Source organism: Octopus bimaculoides, chromosome 1 (assembly GCF_001194135.2).
Source record: "Octopus bimaculoides isolate UCB-OBI-ISO-001 chromosome 1, ASM119413v2, whole genome shotgun sequence".
In the NCBI taxonomy this organism is placed as follows: domain Eukaryota; kingdom Metazoa; phylum Mollusca; class Cephalopoda; order Octopoda; family Octopodidae; genus Octopus; species Octopus bimaculoides.
Genome location: NC_068981.1, coordinates 120,892,071 through 120,912,661, shown reverse-complemented (window position 1 = coordinate 120,912,661; position 20,591 = coordinate 120,892,071). Strand labels below are relative to the sequence as shown.

Sequence of the window (20,591 nt, the reverse complement as noted above, 5' to 3'; positions counted from 1 at the left end):
TATATATATATATGTAGTAAAGAATGTGACATATTGTGTGTATATATATATATATATATATATATATATATGTGTGGGAGAACTTACGAAAAAAATAAAACGAAGACAGGTGGTGTAAACAACAAATGGATGTATTAGTTTAATGCTCGGGAATAGAGAAAGTCTTTGTCGTTTCGAGCCTACGCTCTTCAACTTTCAGAAAGAAATAAGGAAAGAAAAAAATATATAAATGTAGTGGTCAGCGATCTATCATGGCGAATGCTGAAATGACATGTGCATATATATATGCACATGTCATTTCTAATATAGGCACAAGTGTTGAAATTTTGCAAGATGGGATCAATCGATGATATTGATTCCAGTGCTCAACTGCTACTTAATTGATTGACCCTGGAAGGACAACAGATAAAGTCAACAAAAGTGGAATTTGAACTCAAACTGTAAAGACAGATGAAATGTTGCAACATACTTTGTCCAAATGACTCTACCAACTCACTCCCTTACATACATATTTATATATATCATAAACACACACATATAACAGCTGAAAGACTGTTTGTGAGTCATGGTTATTGAACAATCAGTCAAGATATCATGCCCTTTCTAAGCTGTGATGTCAACTTTACTGAATTGAAAGGTGTAAATGGATGCAATAATTTCAGGATAACAACAGAGAAAGAATTGATGGAAATCATACTGAAATTCCATCACAAAAACACATTTGACCGGGTAAATTATATAATAAAAAGATGAAACCCATCCCCTCTATCAGAAGACTGCAACCAACATTCCTTTCCAAATTAAACATCACTTATCTCATTACTGACTTTAGAATAAAACAAGACACCTCCTTCATTAAAATATCATCTGATGAATGCTTCGAGCAATCATTAGCAGCAGCGGTAGCAGTAACAGCAGCATTTAGTGTCTGTTTTCCATGCTGGCATTGGTTAGATGGTTCGACTGGGCTGGTAAGCCACAGAGCTGCACCTGGTTCCAGTTTGTTTTGGCTTGGTTTCTATGGCTGGATGCCCTTTCTAATGCCAACCATTCCATAGAGTGTATCAAGTAGCTTTTACATGTCACTGGCATGGATGTCCTCTATGTTTCACTGGCATGAGTGCCTTTTACATATCACTGGCAAAGGTGCCTTCTACATTTCACCAGTACAGGTGCCTTTTACATGTCACCAGCAATAACTGAAGGAAATTTAGTTGTTGGAACCTTCATATCATTAGGGTTTATAAAATGGACACCAGTTATGGACTGAGATTTGATTCAACCAAATATACCTAAATTCACAGATTTGTCAACTGTTCACAGTATTAAAAACCATTATTGTTAATCTTAGTTCAAATTACACAGAGGTCAAGTTTGCCTTTCATTCTTCAAAATAAAGTACCAGTTAAATATTGGGCCAATTTAATTGACTAATCCCTTCCCACAAATTCCTATGTGGTAGAAATAATTGTACTAGAGTCAATGTAACTAACTAACACCATCTATCCAAATCTTGGACCTTGTGCCATAAATAGAAACATCATCATTTAACATCCATTCTCCGTGCTGGCATCAGTTGGATGGTGTGACAGGAGCTAGCCAGCTGGAGAGCTGCCGAAGCTCTATTTTGTCTGTTTTGGCATGGTTTCTATGGCTGGATGCCCTTCCTAATACCAACCACTTAGAGAGTGTACTGGGTGCTTTTGACGTGGTACCAGCATGGGCACTGGCACCAGCACAGGGGTGCTTTTACATAGCACCTGCATGGGTGCTTTTACGAGCTGGTGCCATGTTAAAACCACCCAGTACACACTGTGAAGTGATTGGGAAGGGCATCCAGCCGTAGAAATGTTTGTTGATGAAACCTAGCAATTCTTAAATACATCTGCAGTTGTCTCCCATTTTACCAATCTATACTACAATAATAAAACTGAAAGGATAATATTAATCATCTATTAATATTTTTGAAATTTTTTCTCTCTCGTATTAAGGCCTTACATTAGCCAAAAAAGGAGCTTGTACATGGCTTTACTTTAGTATTTAATCCAGCCATATCCGGCCCAGATATTCTACCTGTTTTATGTTAAAACTGATCTGATCCAAACTCTCACATCTACCCTACAATGTCATTTTTAAAATATACAAAAGCACCATTGAAATTTTGAAGCTACAAGATAATGCATGATTAATTCAGAACAATGTTAAAAAACAAGCAAATACATTTGATAAAGAAATCGGAATGCTAAAGGGTTAATTCTTTTCATACTAATCCACTGAGACCTCTCTTGTTTCCATGATATAAAGTTGTCTGTTTTCAAGAATTTATACATAAGTTTAACTTTTTTAACATCAACTGTCTGATGTTATGATAAAAGTTCTGTATTTAAAGTGATTGAAAATAAAGCCTTCTATCAAAATTTCATTTTAGTTTATGTTCCAAACATGAACTTAATAATGTTAGAGTTATTTTACTAAATTCTTTTACCTGTTTAAGATTATCTGAAACAAAAGCAGTGTATTTTCACAGAAACATGGTGACAAAAGGGTTAAACATTCTATCAATATTTTATATAAGAAGGAAGTGAGCTAACAGAATCATTAGCACACCAGGCAAAATACTTAGCGGCATTTCATCCATTTTCCCATTCTGAGCTCAAATTTCACCAAGGTTAACTTTCCCTTACATCTTTTTGGGGGTCAATAAAATAAGTATCAGTTGAACAGTAGGCTCAATGTAATCAACTAGTCACCCCTGCCTAAAAATTTCAGGCCTTGAGCCTTCAGTAGAAAGGATTAATACTATTATTATTATTATTATTATTATTATTATTATTATTATCATTATTATTATTACTATTATTATTAAAGTGGCAAACTAGCAGAATTGTTAGCACGCCAAGCAAAATGCTTAACAGCTTTTCGTCTGTCTTTGTGTTCTGAGCTCAAATCCCACTGAGGACAACTTTGCCTTTCATTCTTTCGGAGTCAATAAAATAAGTACCAGTTGAACACTGGAGTCAGTGTAATCAACTTACCCTACCCCTCCCCCAAAATTTCTGACCAAAATTTGAAACCAATATTTTATATAAGATCTTTCTGTAATATTGTCTCAAATTCCTGCTTAATGATGGAAAAGTTAGCTATTTTAGTTAAGCTCTCTATTTATTTATTTATTTCCAGAAATTAATTGAAGCACAGAGATGAAATTTTTTTTCAGAAATAGAGTCACAAGAGGGTTAATGATTTAAATATTTGGTCACTTAATAATTGCTAATTTTTCAGTCTAATTCTCTCCCTTTTCTGCCACTCTGCTGACCTTAACCTTCAAAATAGCATTTTTTATTTTTTTTTATTTTGGAAACAAAATAACAATATTGAATTAGTGCAGTGAAGGCAACTGAACCAATCAGATGAAATAAACATCAGAGATGCTGTACTCCTTGCAGAGACTGAAGTAGCTAACTCAGTGGTTTTGTAAGCTCTTCTTCTGAATCTATAGATAACTCAAAGTCACAAGCATTTTACCCCTAAGTCTATACCCTTCACCTGTATGGGGCAACAAGGACTGAATTATTCTTCACCAGCAGAAGGGTTCCACCTGCAGTCTCTTGTCAAACACAGCTGCTATGAACTAGTTTCAGCTGCCCTAATTCTTTGGTGACTAACTTCTGTCGTTTGGCTTCCAGGCCAATCTTCTGCAGGAAATAAGACAACAATCTAGCAAGAAAACCACAACTGCCAACATCAATAGGGCAAGTAGGGATATGCTATCCTTTGACAAAGGCCTTGTCAACCAAATCCTGATATTCGGTTTACTTAAGCTGGTGAGAAGTGTTGAACCTGTCCTCCCAAGGCATTGCAAAGTTCAATAAATAACGGGTCCTTGACAGTTTCTTTATTGAAAGTGGATGGAACACATGGAAGTAGGTGACCCAAGAAGACATGTGACGAAGTACTGAAGAACGACCTCAGGAAGCTGAACTTTTCAGGCAAAATAACAAAGGACTGAGATACCTAGTGCCTAATCATACTCAAGAAGACCCTGTAGCAGAGGTGTTATGACTGATCTTTCTGGCAGTGTAAAGCCTTTGTGGTGGTGCCACATAAAGTGCTCATGTGGCGTCATGTAAAAGTGCTCATGTGGCATCACATAAAAGTGCCTGCACAGTATCATGTAAAAGCGCCTGTGCAGTGCCACATAAAACTGCCCGTGCATCGCTAGTTAGCATTAGGAAGGGCATCCAGCAGCAAAAACGATGCCAAATCAGACTGGAGTCTGGTGCAGCCCCAAGTTTGCCAGCTCTGGTCACACCATCCAATCCATGCCAGCATGGACAACAGACATTAAATGATGATGATGAATGAAATGCAAAAATCAATCCACAGCTGGATTTTAACTTGAAACATAAAGAGAAGAAAATGAACAACTAGTTCAGTTAGATGTTCATTTGGTATAGCACTTTAACATTTCTGCTACTTTCTTTAGATTTGACAATAATAAACATAGTATCTGTTTAATTTATTCAGCTCTGCTAACTAACTGCACTGGAAATTAAGATCAGATTAATGAGGCAGTAGCTAATTTAGTTATTCTCAGAAGGAAGTAAAGTGTTCTTTGTTAATTAGTACCGTATCAATCAAATATTCTCTTTAGAACACATTCAATTTGTTCTCATTTACGTTTTTTAACAAAATAACAAAGAAAAGTAGCTAAGAGATCCTTAAATGAAAGATCGTAACAAACTGCAATAACTAGGATCAAATCACAAGTTAGTCTATTCAGAAACTAAATTCTCTGTTATGACTCAAATACAATAGAATTAGATGATATAAATGTGAAACCAACACAAAAGGAAATATTTTATTCAAACATGCACACGTGCACACACACGTGCATACAATTATGGAAGAAAGAGATAAAATGATATTTGTTCATCTTAATCAAATATTTGCATTATTGGAGCAAAAAATGAAATATTTCTTTTACCTTACAAAAATAAATTAGAATAATTTTATCCTTGAGTCATTGCATGTATACACAAATATGCATTTATTGCTATATATATAAGTAATCACGTAAATATACACTAACATAGACTTATATAGACACATACACAGGTTTGGTAAGGTGTAGCTGAAACACATATACACATGTATGTATTGATATATGCATGTTTATATATAGATGTATAATGTATGCATAGGAGTATACACACATATATAAATATACATATATATATATATGCATATGGGTATACACACACACACATATACATATATACACACGCGTGCACACGTGTGTGTGGGTGTGTGTGTGTATATGCATATTTAAAATCACAAATTGCTTCAAGTCAGAATCATATACAGAAGCCAATAAACAAAAGCCAACAAAGAGAACATAAAGAAGAACCATAGATGTGACATGAACTTTACAGCATTTATACAATGTGATGTCCTACCACTCACACCACACACACACACATACACACACACTATCAGCATCATACACCCTGGGGCAGGGTAGATCTTACTGAATTGTTTTGATAATGAACAGAATGGAAAACAAAAAAATGAGGATATTAATTTCCTGACAGAGTTTCTTGGAGAGAAAAGCAGAATCAACTGGCAATGAAATGCTTGAGGGTAAAAGCATGTTGATATGAGAAATTATACAAATGTTTGCTTATACATTCAAAGAAGACGATACTGTCAGATGAGGTGGTAGTCAATGACATATAGCATTGCACGCATCCACTCTTTTCTGTTATGGTAATATGATAATTGAGTTTAACAAAATGTAAAAAAGGAAAAAAAGACAGCAAAGGCAAACAATGTTGTTACAAAGGCAGAGAGAATCAGTCTTAAAAGAAAACATACCAAGATTTTAATATGCTTCTGTCGATGACTGTATTAATAAGATTGGTATTGGTGGTGGTAGTATTTTATTGTGAGAGTTTAAAGAAAGAAAGGAGCAAGACAAGTGTGGAAACAATAACAGTGTGTCAGTTGAGATGAAGGCAGCAATTAATAAGATAACATATTGTGTTCTTAATTCCACACAAAAAAAAACTAACCTGCCCTTATTATTATTATCATTATTATTATTATTATTATTATTATTATTATTAAATTTTGACACAAGGCCAGCAATTTCAGGGAAGGGGTAAGTCGATTACATCAACCCCAGTGTTTCACTGGTACTTAATTTATTGACCCCAAAAGGATGAAAGGCAGAGTTGAATTCCACTGAGGTCAACTTTGCCTTTCATCCTTTCGGGGGCCGATAAATTAAGTATTAGTGAAACACTGGGGCAGCAATCAACTAGCCCCTCCACCAAAATTTCAGACCTTGTATCTTTAGTAGAAAAGATTATTATTAGTAGTATTACTGTTGTTTTGGTGTTGCTGTTAAGGTGGTGAGTTGGCAGAAATGCTAGCACACCAGGCAAAATGCTTAACAGCATTTTTGTCTGTCTTTACATTCTGAGCTCAAATTACACTGAGATCATCTTTGCCTTTCATTCTTTTGCCGGGTGGCGGGGGGTCCATGAAATAAGTATCAGTTAAAAACTGGGGTTGATGAAATCAACCAATCTACCTTTCTCAAAATTCCTGGCCTTGACCAAAATTTGAAACCAATATTATTACTGTTGAGGCATAGCTCAGCTATATGACCAATTGACCATTTCATGATTGAACTAATACCCACCCTGCATATGCAGCAGTTCTTCTGCTGTGACATTATGCAAACCACAAGTGCTTCGTTAATGGTAGTGCAGGGTGGTAGGAAATTAGAACATGTAGCATTTCATTCGATATCCATCCTATTTAATAGTCATAACCTGAAGCATCTAATAAGAACATGCAGCACCTAATATAATGACCTTCTTAATTTTATAGTTAGAACATGTAGCATCTGTTTTGATATTTATCCTCATTTTGTAGTCAGAACATGTAGTGCTATGTTTTCCAACATATTTTCCACCAGGCCCCCCACTATAACTTTCAAGAAAAATGCCTGGTTGGGAAAAAATAACTTATTTTTAATATTTCATAATTATATCAAATTCTGCCAAGGTTGACTTTGTCTTTCATCCTTTTGAGGTTGATAAATTAAGTACCAGTTGAACAATGGTGCCAAAATTTGAAATCAATATTAATCAAATAATTTCCTATTCACATTAGGGCATTAAAATACCACTGTACACTAACAAATAGGTCTTCACAAAATATGCTTGGCTGGAGGGATTGGTTTGGCTAGGCTGAGTAAAGGCATAGTACATTTTCACAATTCCATGTCCCACTAAAAAACAAAACAGAAAACAATTTTGGATCCCACATCCCACTGCAGTCTTCGCCGGTCCCGCTGATGAGGTGTATGCCCCACCACAAATGGAATCACTGATATAGCATCTAATTTGATATCCATCCTTATTTCATTGTTAAAACATGTCGCATCTAACATAATATTCATCCTGATTCTGTAGTGAAAGCATTATTCAGGTGTGTATGACTTGTATTTGGTAACAATTTCTTCTCTTTAAATCATTTATAAGAGACAATATCATATCTAAAACATATTTTAAAATATGGTGAATCAAATGTAATGTATAATTGCTTCAAATTCTGGCACAAAGTCACCATTTGTAGAAAAGGGGAAAGTCAATTACATCAGTTTCAATACTTCAATAATACTTGGTTTCATTGACCCAGAAAGGTAAAAAATTATAAAGTTGACCAAGGAGGGATTTGAACAAAGAACACAAAGATCCAGAAAACTACTGATAAGAATTTTTGTCCAACAAGCTAACAATTGTATCAGTTCACCATGTATAATGTATTAAATGCATAATATATACAAAATCATGTTTTATATGTTTTAAATGAATAATATGACCAGTGTCATAACATTTTCTTTTCTTTAGCTTTCCTTTCTTTCTTGTACAGTTTAGTTAAAGGAAGGGCTGAGCTCGTGATATTTTTGTAGGGATCTTAGACTGGTGAGGTAATAAAAGGGACAAAGAAATCACAACTAGTGCTGTTATAGTAGGAATAAGTACATCAGTATATTGAGTTTCCCTCAGATTATTAAAGGAAGTTCTACTAAAGGCATTCAATAGCCAGATGGCAGAATTAAGATAAGTGATCGATTAACACTACCACACACTAGGGGCACTAATGCAATAAGGGGTAGCATGCATGTGCATACTTATATTTATGTGTATGTATGTACATATCTATGTATGTTATATCAGGTAACTTTGTGTTACTGATAACATGTAACCTAGTACATGTTGCATGGTTGGGTCATTAATCACTAAACCAGCAACACTACCAACCATGCTTAGTAAGGCACGTAGTTTTCATTGGACACTCTGCAGGACCTAAAACAAAACTTGTCATATGATGGGATGAACTCAGTATAGTCAATGGTCATCCAATAGCCAAGAGTTAGAGACTCTCTGATCTTTGTTTAGACATCACTCTTGGAGAAGGAAAAGTCTGAGGTAACACCTGCAACTTCATTTGCATCCAGTGATGTAGACTAGTTCTTTATAGGCAAATGTTTACTTCACTTAGAACAATGGTTCTCAACCAGGGCCCATATGGCCCCTGAGCATATGTATAAGACTTTCGGGGGTCTACACAACAAAATAGTAAACTGGGGATCCACAATAGTATTTTAAGGGCCCCTGAAAAAATTTTGTTTTGTATGTATATACTGGTATGCATTACAAGAAACAGCTAGGTTTCTTTCTCAAATGTCTTACACAATTCAACCTACACAAGTTTATATACGGGAAAAAAAATAGGAATTTTGAAAGACGTTTCAGAGCCATTAAACACTGAATGGCTATGGGGGGTCCACCAGAATAAAATAGTAATCAAAGGGGTTCAGAGATAAAACAGAAGATAAAACAGAACCCCTGGTTTAGAAAGTGGGATAGGCTCAGTGCATGGATTTTCTACACTTTAAAAACATACAGTTAAAGTCTTGCATGACATTGTGTCAGAACAACTCCTCTGGAATCTTTCAGTCCTTATCTATGGCTTCACTGAACTTATATAGATACCAAGACCTTAACTCATTAAGTTACTGTAATCAAATATGAATCTAAAACTAATTCCAAATGCTACACATTCCTGATGTAACTCAATACCAGCTCTTGATAATTTTAGGTTTCAGAAAAACTTCAACATAATCACACACAGAGGGATAGCAAGAAAGAAGGTGAGGGTTGGCAGTCACTCCTATGAGGCAGATGTGAGGGAATGCAAAATTTCTTGTAGCCTACCATGCCTGTTGATGAAGGTGGTGACACCAAAGAAATTATAAAGAAACCCCAAGACGTTATTATCACAGACTACAGACAAAGAACTGTCTATTAATTAGCATATTAATTTCAAAAACTGCCAACACATCTCTGAAAGACTTTGGGAAACCATCCAAATGTAAAGATCTGGAAATAGAAACATCCACAAAAAAAGAAACAATTCTTATAATAATAGATGCCTTGTGAAAGATAAGAAAAAATGCTGAGGAATGCTTAATTAAAACATCAGGACTTAAACATACGCATCATCATTGTCATCGTCGTTGCCATTGTCATCATTGTTGTCATTGTCGTCATCGTCATCATTATCATCATCATCATCACAATCATCATCATCATCATCATCATCATCATCACCCTCATCATCATCATCATCATCACCATCATCACCTTCTTCATTTTTCTGCTTTTTACCCATGCTGGAATGGGTTGGATTAGACTTCAGCAGGCCTTATTCTAAAATAGGATGTACTTCCTGTGACCAAAACTCAATTATTTTCAAGGAAATTACTTTATTTCCCTTATTTTCACGTACCAAAACCCAATAAAACTGCAGTACATATCATTTACAGGTGACATAAACATGGCATTACTGGCACTCAAATTGTGCCAGTATGATGACACATGGAAAAAAAAAGCTCCCATGCATACACACATGGGCAATATGCTTTAGTATAATAACCATCTGCCAGTTTCACTCACAAAGCATTGCTGAGTCTGGAGCTATAATAAAAGATTATAAGAAAATATGATGACCCACCAAACCAAGTGAAATTGTAGTCGTGGCAGATACTGGTGCCACACAACTGACAACTGTGCTGGTGGCATGTAAAAGCACCCTTTACACTCTCAGAGTGGTTGGTGTTAGGCATGGCATCCAGCCAAAGAATCCATGCCAAATCAGACTGGAGCTTGGTGCAGCCCCTCAGCTATCCAGCCCTGGTCAAACCGTCCGACCCATGATGACATGGACAATGGACACTTGATGATGATGATGATGATGATGATGATGATACAGTGAAAGATAACCAAAAATCACATGAGTATGAAGTAAACTCAATAACCACATATCCATACTTGTGCCTTTCAAACAACATACAGACCTTACAGCCAGAGTCTTCTTTCTCATTGCAAAATGATTTATTCCACTTTACAATTTTTTTCTAATTGTGTTTTCTTTTTTTCTTTGCTGATGCAAGCCATTACACTGTTATCCCAAATTCTACTGTTTCACTTTCATACAGGAAACAGCACTAGTGTGCATGTATTACAAAGAATACTACTCCCAACTCTCTATACAATTAAATAACATAAAAACCAAATGAAACAAAACAGTACACACCCAAGGCACACAGAACTGCACTCATCTATGCAGTGAAATCATGCAATAATAATAATAATAATAATAATAATTATAATAATAATAATAATAATAATAATAATATGATTACAAAAATAATAATAAATGATAACAATGATGACAACAACGATGATGATGTTGATAATAATAATAATAATAATAATAATAATAATAATAATTTGTTGCTTGATATTCAGGCAATCTTAAAGAGTTAAAGATAAATGTATAAAGTTCTTAGGTTAAGCAAGTTTAGCTAGCCTGGCCTATCGCCACCACAGACTACAGACAGATGAGAAAATAAAAGAAGCAAAAAGAATGAAGAAGAAAAAAAAAAAATAATAATAATAATAATTATAATAATAATAATAATAATAATAATAATAATAATAATAATGAAGCAAATTTGAATTCTTTTGGCAAATTATATTTCATAGTTCCTCTATTACATTGTTTACCAATACTGTACAAAGATAATCTTCCTTGGCACGCTTTCAAGAAACTGACTAGCCTTTTATAGAATTCCAGCTAACGACATTGAGGTAGTACTGAAGTGAGTGTGCAGACCACAGATCGCAGAACAAGATGAATGTCGGGCTGGTATTTTCATGCAGTTTAGACTATTGATACAAGCCAAGAATAGTAGCAGAGGATGAAATAACTATTGAACTAACAATGTAAACACATTAACTGCTTTTTGTTTTTACACTTTTATGTGTATATATATATATATATATATATATATATTCCCACGATTTGGAGATGAGCTCAGCCATTAAAGAGTATTTCAAATAAACATATCTGGATAATATTAAGACAATTAAACAGTGATATTATAACAGGGTTTATAACAACATCCCCTCACCCTGCCAATCAAAATAAAACAAAGAGAGAGAAAAAGAAAGAAATCCAAAAGCATATTTTGTTAGTATAACTTTTATAAAAATAAAGACTGTTTAAATGTTTGCCATTTGAAGACAGACTTTTGAGTAATGACTCAATTGCAAACAAAGACTATTTTTCATCTGATTTCATTACATAATCCAAAATGATTTATGTTTACTAGATGATCAGTTAACCTACAGAGATATTATTACTAATTGAAACCAGAAAACAAGATTCAATCACTGCACTGACAAGTATAGTTATCATACATAACACATTTAACCTTACACTGTGCTGCCACTAACACCAAACCTATACATCACTGCTGCTACACACGACATTACGGGAAACTATAAAAACTATTACATCTGTACTACTACTTGTCATCATCATCATCATCATCATCGTTTAACGCCCGCTTTCTATGCTAGCATGGGTTGGACGATTTGACTGGGGACTGGTGAACCAGATGGCTACACCAGGCTCCAATCTGATTTGGCAGAGTTTCCACAGCTGGATGCTCTTCCTAATGCCAACCACGCCGAGAGTGTAGTGGGTGCTTTTACGTGCCACCGGCACAAAGGCCAGGCGGGCGGTACTGGCAACAGCCACGTTCAAAATGGTGTATTTTACGTGACACCTGCACAAGAGCCAGTCCAGCGGCACTGGCAACGATTTGTACTATTACAAATTATCAAATCTACCCAAATGTGATCCTACCGCCTTGTCAACATCACCGTCATCATCATCATCATCATTGTTGTTGTCGTCATCAACATCATTATATAACGCCCATTTTCCATGCTGATATGGATTGAGTGGTTTGACAGGATCGAGTGAGCTACATGGTGACATGGAGCTCAAATGTCAACTTTGGCATGGTTTCTAGGCTGGATACCTAACGCCAACCAATTTACATTGTGTACAAGGTGCTTTTTTTCTGTATCAACAGCACTTGTGAGGTCACCAAGTAACTCACAAAATCTACACAACACTGCCACTACAAACCACACAACTGGAAGCTACAAAAATTACTACAACATCTCTACTATCACCCATACTATTATGAATTATTAAACCTACATAAAACTGATATGACCTCCTATACTAATGAAATCTACATGTACAAAAAAAAAAAACCTGTCAAGCCTACACAACACCTCTACAACCACCCATACTGCAAAAATTATCATAGTTTAACAAAACTCCCACTATTGTTTATACTACCAAATCTAGGTAACACTTCAACTACCTCGCATACTATCAAACTAAAGCAACGTGTCTGCTACCAACTAGACTACCAAAAACTACAGTCTCCACCTGAAGTATCACTGTACATCTGAGATTGGTGGTTATCCTCGTCTCTTGCATACACAGATACAAAAGCAGTCATACAACATGCACACACACAAACATACGCATATGTATGTTGGTTGAGCTAGACAATTTGTAGTCAGAGTTATAGAAGTGCTGATCGCTTAAAGTGGAGGGAAGTTGTGGAAGAGGGAGACCCAAGGATGAAGTTTTGAAAGCTGATCTCAAAACGCTGAACCTTACAAAGGTGATGACAGAGGACAGAGATATGTGGGGCATTGCTGTACTTGAGAAGACCTGTCCACCACAACAGAATTGAAATCCTAAAACCAAAGTGCTACGTAAAAAGCACTGGTGCTGATGCCACTTAAAAGGTACCCAGTACACTTTGTGAAGTCATTGACATTAGAAAGGGCATACAGACATAGAAACCAGGCCAAAACAGACTATGAAACCTGATGCCTTATCAGTTCCTATCAAACCATCCAACCCATGCCAGCATGGAAAACAGATGTTAAATGATGATGATACTTTTGTGAACTCCATATGGATTGAGGCTAGTGTTCTGAGTATACTGATGCCATTAGTCACCAGCATTTGTCTACAATACAGCATGTGATCCAGCCCTTGTTGCAAGATGGTGGCTTGTGTAGTATGCTACAATTACGCTGAGAGCTATACCAGCAGAGCACAAGCTCCTGATAGGGTCTCTATGCTTGACAGGTCAAAGGGTTAGGGTTAGGGTTCTTGACTCCAGTTCATCTTATCTGCTTCTCTCCAGACGAATATATGAACTACCTCTTCCTCAAAGGAAAAATGGGTTTGCAAGGAGTAAAATCCTTACTTAGAAACAAAGTGAAGCTACAGATGCATTAATGATAATTCAAAACCAGCAAGACCTGGGAGAAGAAGGCCTTCCCTCAAGGAAATATAGCATTATGCAGCAAAATCTCTAAGGAAGCTGCAAGGTTAAGGCAGGGCCCCAACTGGAGAGAAGCAGATAAGATGAACTGGAGTCAAGAACAGTGGAGAAAGCTTATCAATGGCTTATGCCCCATAGGGAGCAAAGGGCTTAAGTAAATACTTATCTGCACTGTGTTGTGTTTTGTCTGTTATCATCATCATCGTTTAACATCCATTTTCCATGCTGGCATGGATTGAATAGTTTGACAGGATTTGACCAACCAGAGAGCTGTCCAGGCCCCAATTATCTGTTTTGGCATTGTTTCTATGGCTGGATGCCCTTCATAATGCCAACCAGTTTACATAGTGTGTTGGGGGCTTTTACAAATCACCAGCACAAGTGCATTTTATGTGTGGCATGGGAGATTATAGAGAAGATATGGTCATTAGTATGAGCTTTAGCAGGACTTGGATAGGACCAATGTTGAATGGTACAGATGTAGCAAAAGACAGAGTGACTGTGCATCACATTGAAATCTATTATTTGGACAGTTGAGATTTTTCATTGCATTTCACATGTTTACATCAGAACTTGGATGTTTACATCAATAGAAAGAAAATCATAAAGTAAAACACATGTATTGCACTTAACCACAAACTAACAGTAACAATACATTACAAGAATACCAGACATGAAAGAAAAAATATCTTCATATGCATGAAACTAGAGAATGTAATTCAGATAACTAATGTAATATAATACAAATTTTGATGTAAACATGAAGGTTGTAAACATCAAGACTGAATCTAGCAGTGTGCAGTGTATAGATGAGGTGAATATACAGGTTCATTAAGAGACCATCAAAACTTACTTTGGACTTCTTGGCCATCGTGTTCTTCCCGATGAGATTCTTCGTTGTCTGCTTCCTCGCCAAGACGCCGGCCCTGACCCCAACTGTGAAAACCTGACCGAGACGGAATTGTATCATCGTCATCGTCATCGTCATCATCATCACTCAAGCCAAGGAATCTCGGTACTTGTGTTTTCTGGAATGCTACTTGGTAGTTAAATCCCTGTGAAACTGGACAAAAGACAGAACAAGAAATAACTAAACAGTTGTGAACATGTTAAATAGAAACATAAGACAGTAAAAACTGTATCCATTATCATCAATAAACATGAATTTGTGAACATACAACAGTAAACATATAGTAGTGAACATAGGGTAGTAAATGCATGATAATTAGTGAGTTGGTAGAGACATTAGTGCATAGGATAGACTGCTTTGCAATGTTCACTCAAACAATCTGCATTCTGAGTTTAAATCCCATTGAGAGATATTTTGCCTTTCATCCTTTGGGATTGGTAAATAAAATGCCAGTGCATGACTGGAGTCAATTCTTCAGCTTTTTCACTTCCTGTCTTTTATGCTGAAAGAAATTTGTGTTGTTCAGACCTGGAGAGGGACAGGCTCTATCAGGTTTAAGATGCTCAAAATATGTCCTATATCATCACAATAGTATCCCTACAACTTCATCAGGAGTTGAGAGACCAGAGAAGGAAGTAAACAGCATCAAAAAATGGCTGGAGACAAACACAGAGATACAGAGCACACATATATACAACAAACTTCTTTTCCTTTTCATCTACCAAATCCACTCATCATACAGTGGGATTGAACGCAGGACCACGTGGTTGGGAAGCAAACTGCTTACTACACAACCATGCCTTTAACCCTTTTACTACAGAAATCAGATATAACCACTCAAAATTTCATCACCTTTAACTTCAGTCAAGTTTATTGAGGCAACATGACTTACAGAAATAAAGAAACAATTCTATTTCCTTGGGTTTTTTTTTGTTTCCTGTTGTGCCTATAGTAGAACGGATTAGATGTGTAACATAAGTGTACATGTTCGATAGAGTGCCACTGTTTTGAGAGAGAAGTTAAGCATAAGAGGAATTAGTTGTTGTGTGCAAGAGAGAAGACTGCACTGGTTTGGTCATGTGATGCAGATGGATGCTGATAGTTCCATAAAGAAGTGCCGATCTCTCAAAGTAGATGACAACAACAGTTTTATTGCTGCACTGTTGTTGTCAAGATGTTGCTTTGCAGCACTGTTGGACTGAAGAACTTTGAAAGCGCAGCTATAAGGTAAGGCATTTGTTTTTTGGAGGGTTCAGTGGGGGTTTGTTGTTTGTTGTTTGCCTTTCATCCTTTTGAGGGTCAATAAAATAAGTACCAGTTGTGCACTGATGTCAATGTAATACACTTAACCCCTCCATCAAAGCTGCTGGCCACGTACCAAAATTTGAAACCATTATTATTATCTAACGTAATAATTGTTAGATTACACAGTCATATAGTCAGCTCATACACCATTAAATAAAGAAGATGAACAGTGATGCGTACATTAAAAATGAGAAGTAAATAAAGAATAAGAATGATGAAGGTTAATGCTGGGAAAGTTCTGTACTGATGTGGTTCTCAGAACGAATGACTACTACTAAAGGTGTTTGTTGGTGCTGATAGAGTGAGTTAACAGAAGCAGGTCTTAATACAGGTGATGAAGAAGAGAGAGACATGTAGTTGCTCTTGAAGCTCAACATATGACCAGCCCAGCTTTGAACTGGCAAATCTATGAAACAATGTATATCAGGCAGGACTATCATATTCTTATCTTCAAGTATACATCATCCAAAATGTCCTATTTTTAAGGTAGTAATGTGTGGTTCTGAGTGATATTTGGCTGATATTTCTAAAAGGTTCAGCAACCACAGTGAATTCTTCATTTCCCCAAGGCAAGCTCTTATTTGGCTGACCTATTCTAGATAATCCTCAACCTTAAAGAAATAGTGTATTCTAGGGTTATATCAGCCAATGTGTCACCTCCCCTTTTTTAAGATGGTAAGGTGTGAAAGAAGGGTGATTTGAGTAAAATTTCTAGCACTTCAAACAACTACAGAGACGTTCCGTTCCATACATGTGTGGGGGGGGGGGGAGAGGGGGAGCATGTGTATATGCAGGTATGTGTGTTTGTATGTGAAGAAAATGTTTAAGCATCAAGATGGAAGGTAAAGTTTCCAATGATTAGATAGTGGTACTCCAATTTCAAGAATTAAGTGGTGATACTCTGACAGCTGTTTCAAGGGTACAGTAATCCATAGAAATAAAGGATATTCCTATCCAAATTTTGGACACTGCCTCCTTCATCAGGGAGAATGTATTACTTAAGGATTCACATCTCATATAATGAGTAGATGGGTGTTTGGTTTTATAAGGAGCTATACGTGTTAGCAGGAAGAGGAAATATTATAGCAAGAATTGTGGGAAGTAAATTTAGAAAATATTGTAGATTATAAGCAAGTAATTATTCACTAAGAGGAATGGTATCTCTTGTAACCATAGATACCATTCAACATTTAAGCATTTTGATCAATCTGGATAGATTCATCATTAAACTCTATAATTAGCTACATTCCACCTAATATTTATACTCACACCCCCTCTCACCTTCCACTTAATGAATAATTACTTGCTTATAATCTACCATATTTTCTAAATTTACTTCTCACAATTCTTGCCATAATATTTCCTCTTCCTGCTAACACGTATAGCTCCTTATAAAATCAAACACCCATTTACTCATTATATGAGATGTGAATCCTTAACTAATACATTCTCCCTGATGAAGGAGGCAGTGTCTAAAATTTGGATAGGAATATCCTTTATTTCTATGGATTACTGTACCCCTGAAACAGCCGTCGGAGTATCGTCACTTAATTCTTGAAATTGGTGTACCACCATCTAATCATTGGAAACTTTACCTTCCATCTGGATGCTTCAACATTTCTTTAGTCACCTTTCTGCAAGGATTTACACTTTTACTTTTTAATATATTTTTTTTATATCTTTTTAACAACACTCTTAATCTGTAAGTAGGACAATGTCTTCAGTATATGTCTTCTAATAAGCTAACATATTTTTATACATCAGTATAGTTTTTCTACTCATATATGTCTATTATATTTTTATATATTTATGTATCTGTAAATTTTTAATATTTATATATTCTATATATATATATATATATATATATATATATATGGACTCTCCCATCAATGACGATGTGTGAGTGTTTAGCTTTACCACATGACCTGCACATATTGTTTGCTTATAGAGATCAAACGTTCATGCCACACATTAGCTCACTCTCTCCAAATTGGTGTTACCTGAACAAGTGCACTGTGTACCACACATCAGGTGTCGAAATGATTGCAGAGCAATGAGAAATTAAGTATTTTGCTTAAGAACACAAGGCACCACCCAAATACTCCCATCCACTAGATTACAGGTAACTCACATCCAACAATGAGCAGAGGCTAAAGAGCTCAAAACATATTTTTACAATACAATTAAAAACAAAGTTTAAGGTCAGTGTTATCATCTTCATCATTGTTGCATATCAGATTTTCCTTGCTGGCATGGGCTGGCTGAGTCATTTCTACCAAACACCTCTCCACTAATTGTGGTCCTTTGTTATTTCTTTCATGTGACTCAACATCTTCAGCTCAGCCTTCACCATTTCTTGACATGTTTTCTTTGGTCTTTTTCTTCAACTGCTTTCCACTGCTTTGATCCCTTGAGCCTTCTTCACCCAAATATAACTCTTCATAAGTATGTGCATATAAAGGTAGTCTCATCTCTTGCAACAACAGCTGATTCCTATACCACCCAATTTTTCTTTTCATACCAGTTCATTTCTCCTCTCTAACATTCATGCACACTGACATTAAACATCTAATAGTGAAAATCTAAGATCAGTGAGTATTAATCATATCTGATCTAAAATATTCCCCAGAAGAATTTGAACTTGAAATGTAGTCAAAAGAAATATCACTAAGCATTTTGTCCAAAGAAGTGATGACTCTGCCAGCTCACCACCTTACAATTAATAGTAATATTGGTTTCAAATTTTGGCATAAGGCCAGCAGGTTTGGCAAAGGTAGATTAGTTGGTTACACTGACTCCAGGACTCTACTGGTACTTCTTTAGTGAAAACAAGTACCACAGTTGATTTTACAAGAGAAGGACAAATAGTTTTTACTTGAGAAAGAAGTGGGGAGTATATAGTCTAGCAGTCTGGTAAAAGTAACAAAATGGAATATTGCCACAAACCATATACTGTTCTTGACTGAATGATATGTCAGTAGTAGACTGAGGTCTGATAGTTACAAAAAGAGATACCCTAGCTAGTTTCACAGCCAATTGCCATCCCCAACAAAAAGTAATGTTTCAACAAGTCATGTGCATGTTTACATTTTTAAAAGAATCATCTAAAAACTACTGTAGTTTGGGAAATCTGAGGTAAAATGTTGAAAATGTTTTAACCCTTTAGCATTTAAACCAGCCATATCTGACCCAAATATTCTGCCTGCTGTATGTTCAAACTGGCCAGACCTGGCCTCTCATGCCTATCCTTTCAGATCTTACTAAAAATAAAATTCACATCACTGAAATCTCAAAGTTATAAGACACTGTATGATTAATTCAAAACAAAGAGTAATCTGAATGCTGAAGCATTAAAGTAGATTGACTTTCCAGATACATCTTGCATTAAAATACTTTTAAAACAACATGCCTGCCTACAGATATTAGTATCTCTTGTGTAAAAATGTTGATAATTGCTGAAAGAAAAATACAACTCAGTGGTTCTTGATCTGTGCAGTAGCACCAATTAAAATAAGGATTCCTAACTGCAGTACAAGGCTTCATATTTTAGATGAAACAAGATACACTCAATAGTATTAACACTAGTACTTAACTAGTGTTTATATTTTGGCCACATTGATAAAAAAATACCAAGCTTTTTCTGATGTCTTTCTTTTATATAACAGAAAGGAAACCAAAACCAAGTCCAAAGTCTCTATCTTATCTGATATAAACGAAATTGTTACAAACACACATATGGACGCACATACTTACATATAAGCACGAACACATAAGTGTGTGCACACATAAGTGTGTGCACACATATGAGCGTGCACACATACGAGCTTGCACACACTCACATGCTCATACCGAACAGTTTCAAAACAACGCTAACTCATACATTCAAAATAAATGGAAGTGGAGAGACAAGTTACTGAAGAGATTGCAAGAGTGCAATGAAATAATTTAACAAAAAACTATATATTGTTTATAAATTAATAAAAGACTGAACCAGTGCGTGTGTTTATTACCGGCATAATGCCTCTCCCAAGGTTTAATTATATTTCTTTTTTTTAATTTTCATTATTATTTTATATAAATGTATTAGCTTTCTTGCATTTAACTATTTGCTTTGCAAGATTCCTGATGTGAAATCATGTGTTGAAACAGATATTGATACACTTGAGGATGGTCATACTTTGTCAATTAAATACATGCACTGTATATTTGGTCTTTACTTATTATTAGCAGCATCATAGTCAACTGCTACAAAGGTAAAGGTGACGCTTTAGATACAAATAATTACAGAGGCATCAAGCTGTTAGATCAGGTTATGAAAGTTACAGAGAGGGTCATAGCCCAACTAATTAGGGAGCGAATCAATTTAGATGAGATGCAGTTTGGGTTCGTGCCAGGTAAAAGCACTACTGATGCCTTATTTCTAGTGAGACAGTTGCAGGAGAAATACCTAGCTAAGGATAAACCTCTGTACCTGGCTTTCGTTGACATGGAGAAAGCCTTTGACAGGGTCCCCCGATCCCTTATCTGGTGGTCAATGAGGAAACTTGGGATAGAAGAATGGTT

General features: G+C 35.8%; 1 protein-coding gene across 1 annotated transcript in view; it reads right to left on the bottom strand.

Annotated features, from left to right (window-relative positions):
* LOC106872789 (uncharacterized) overlaps positions 1 to 20,591 on the bottom strand; it is a 423,364-nt gene that overhangs the window by 103,165 nt on the left and 299,608 nt on the right. The window contains exon 8 of the mRNA XM_052969923.1: positions 14,667 to 14,876. Within this exon, the coding sequence (XP_052825883.1) occupies positions 14,667 to 14,876 (210 nt within the window). The remainder of the gene's footprint in view (positions 1 to 14,666; positions 14,877 to 20,591) is intronic.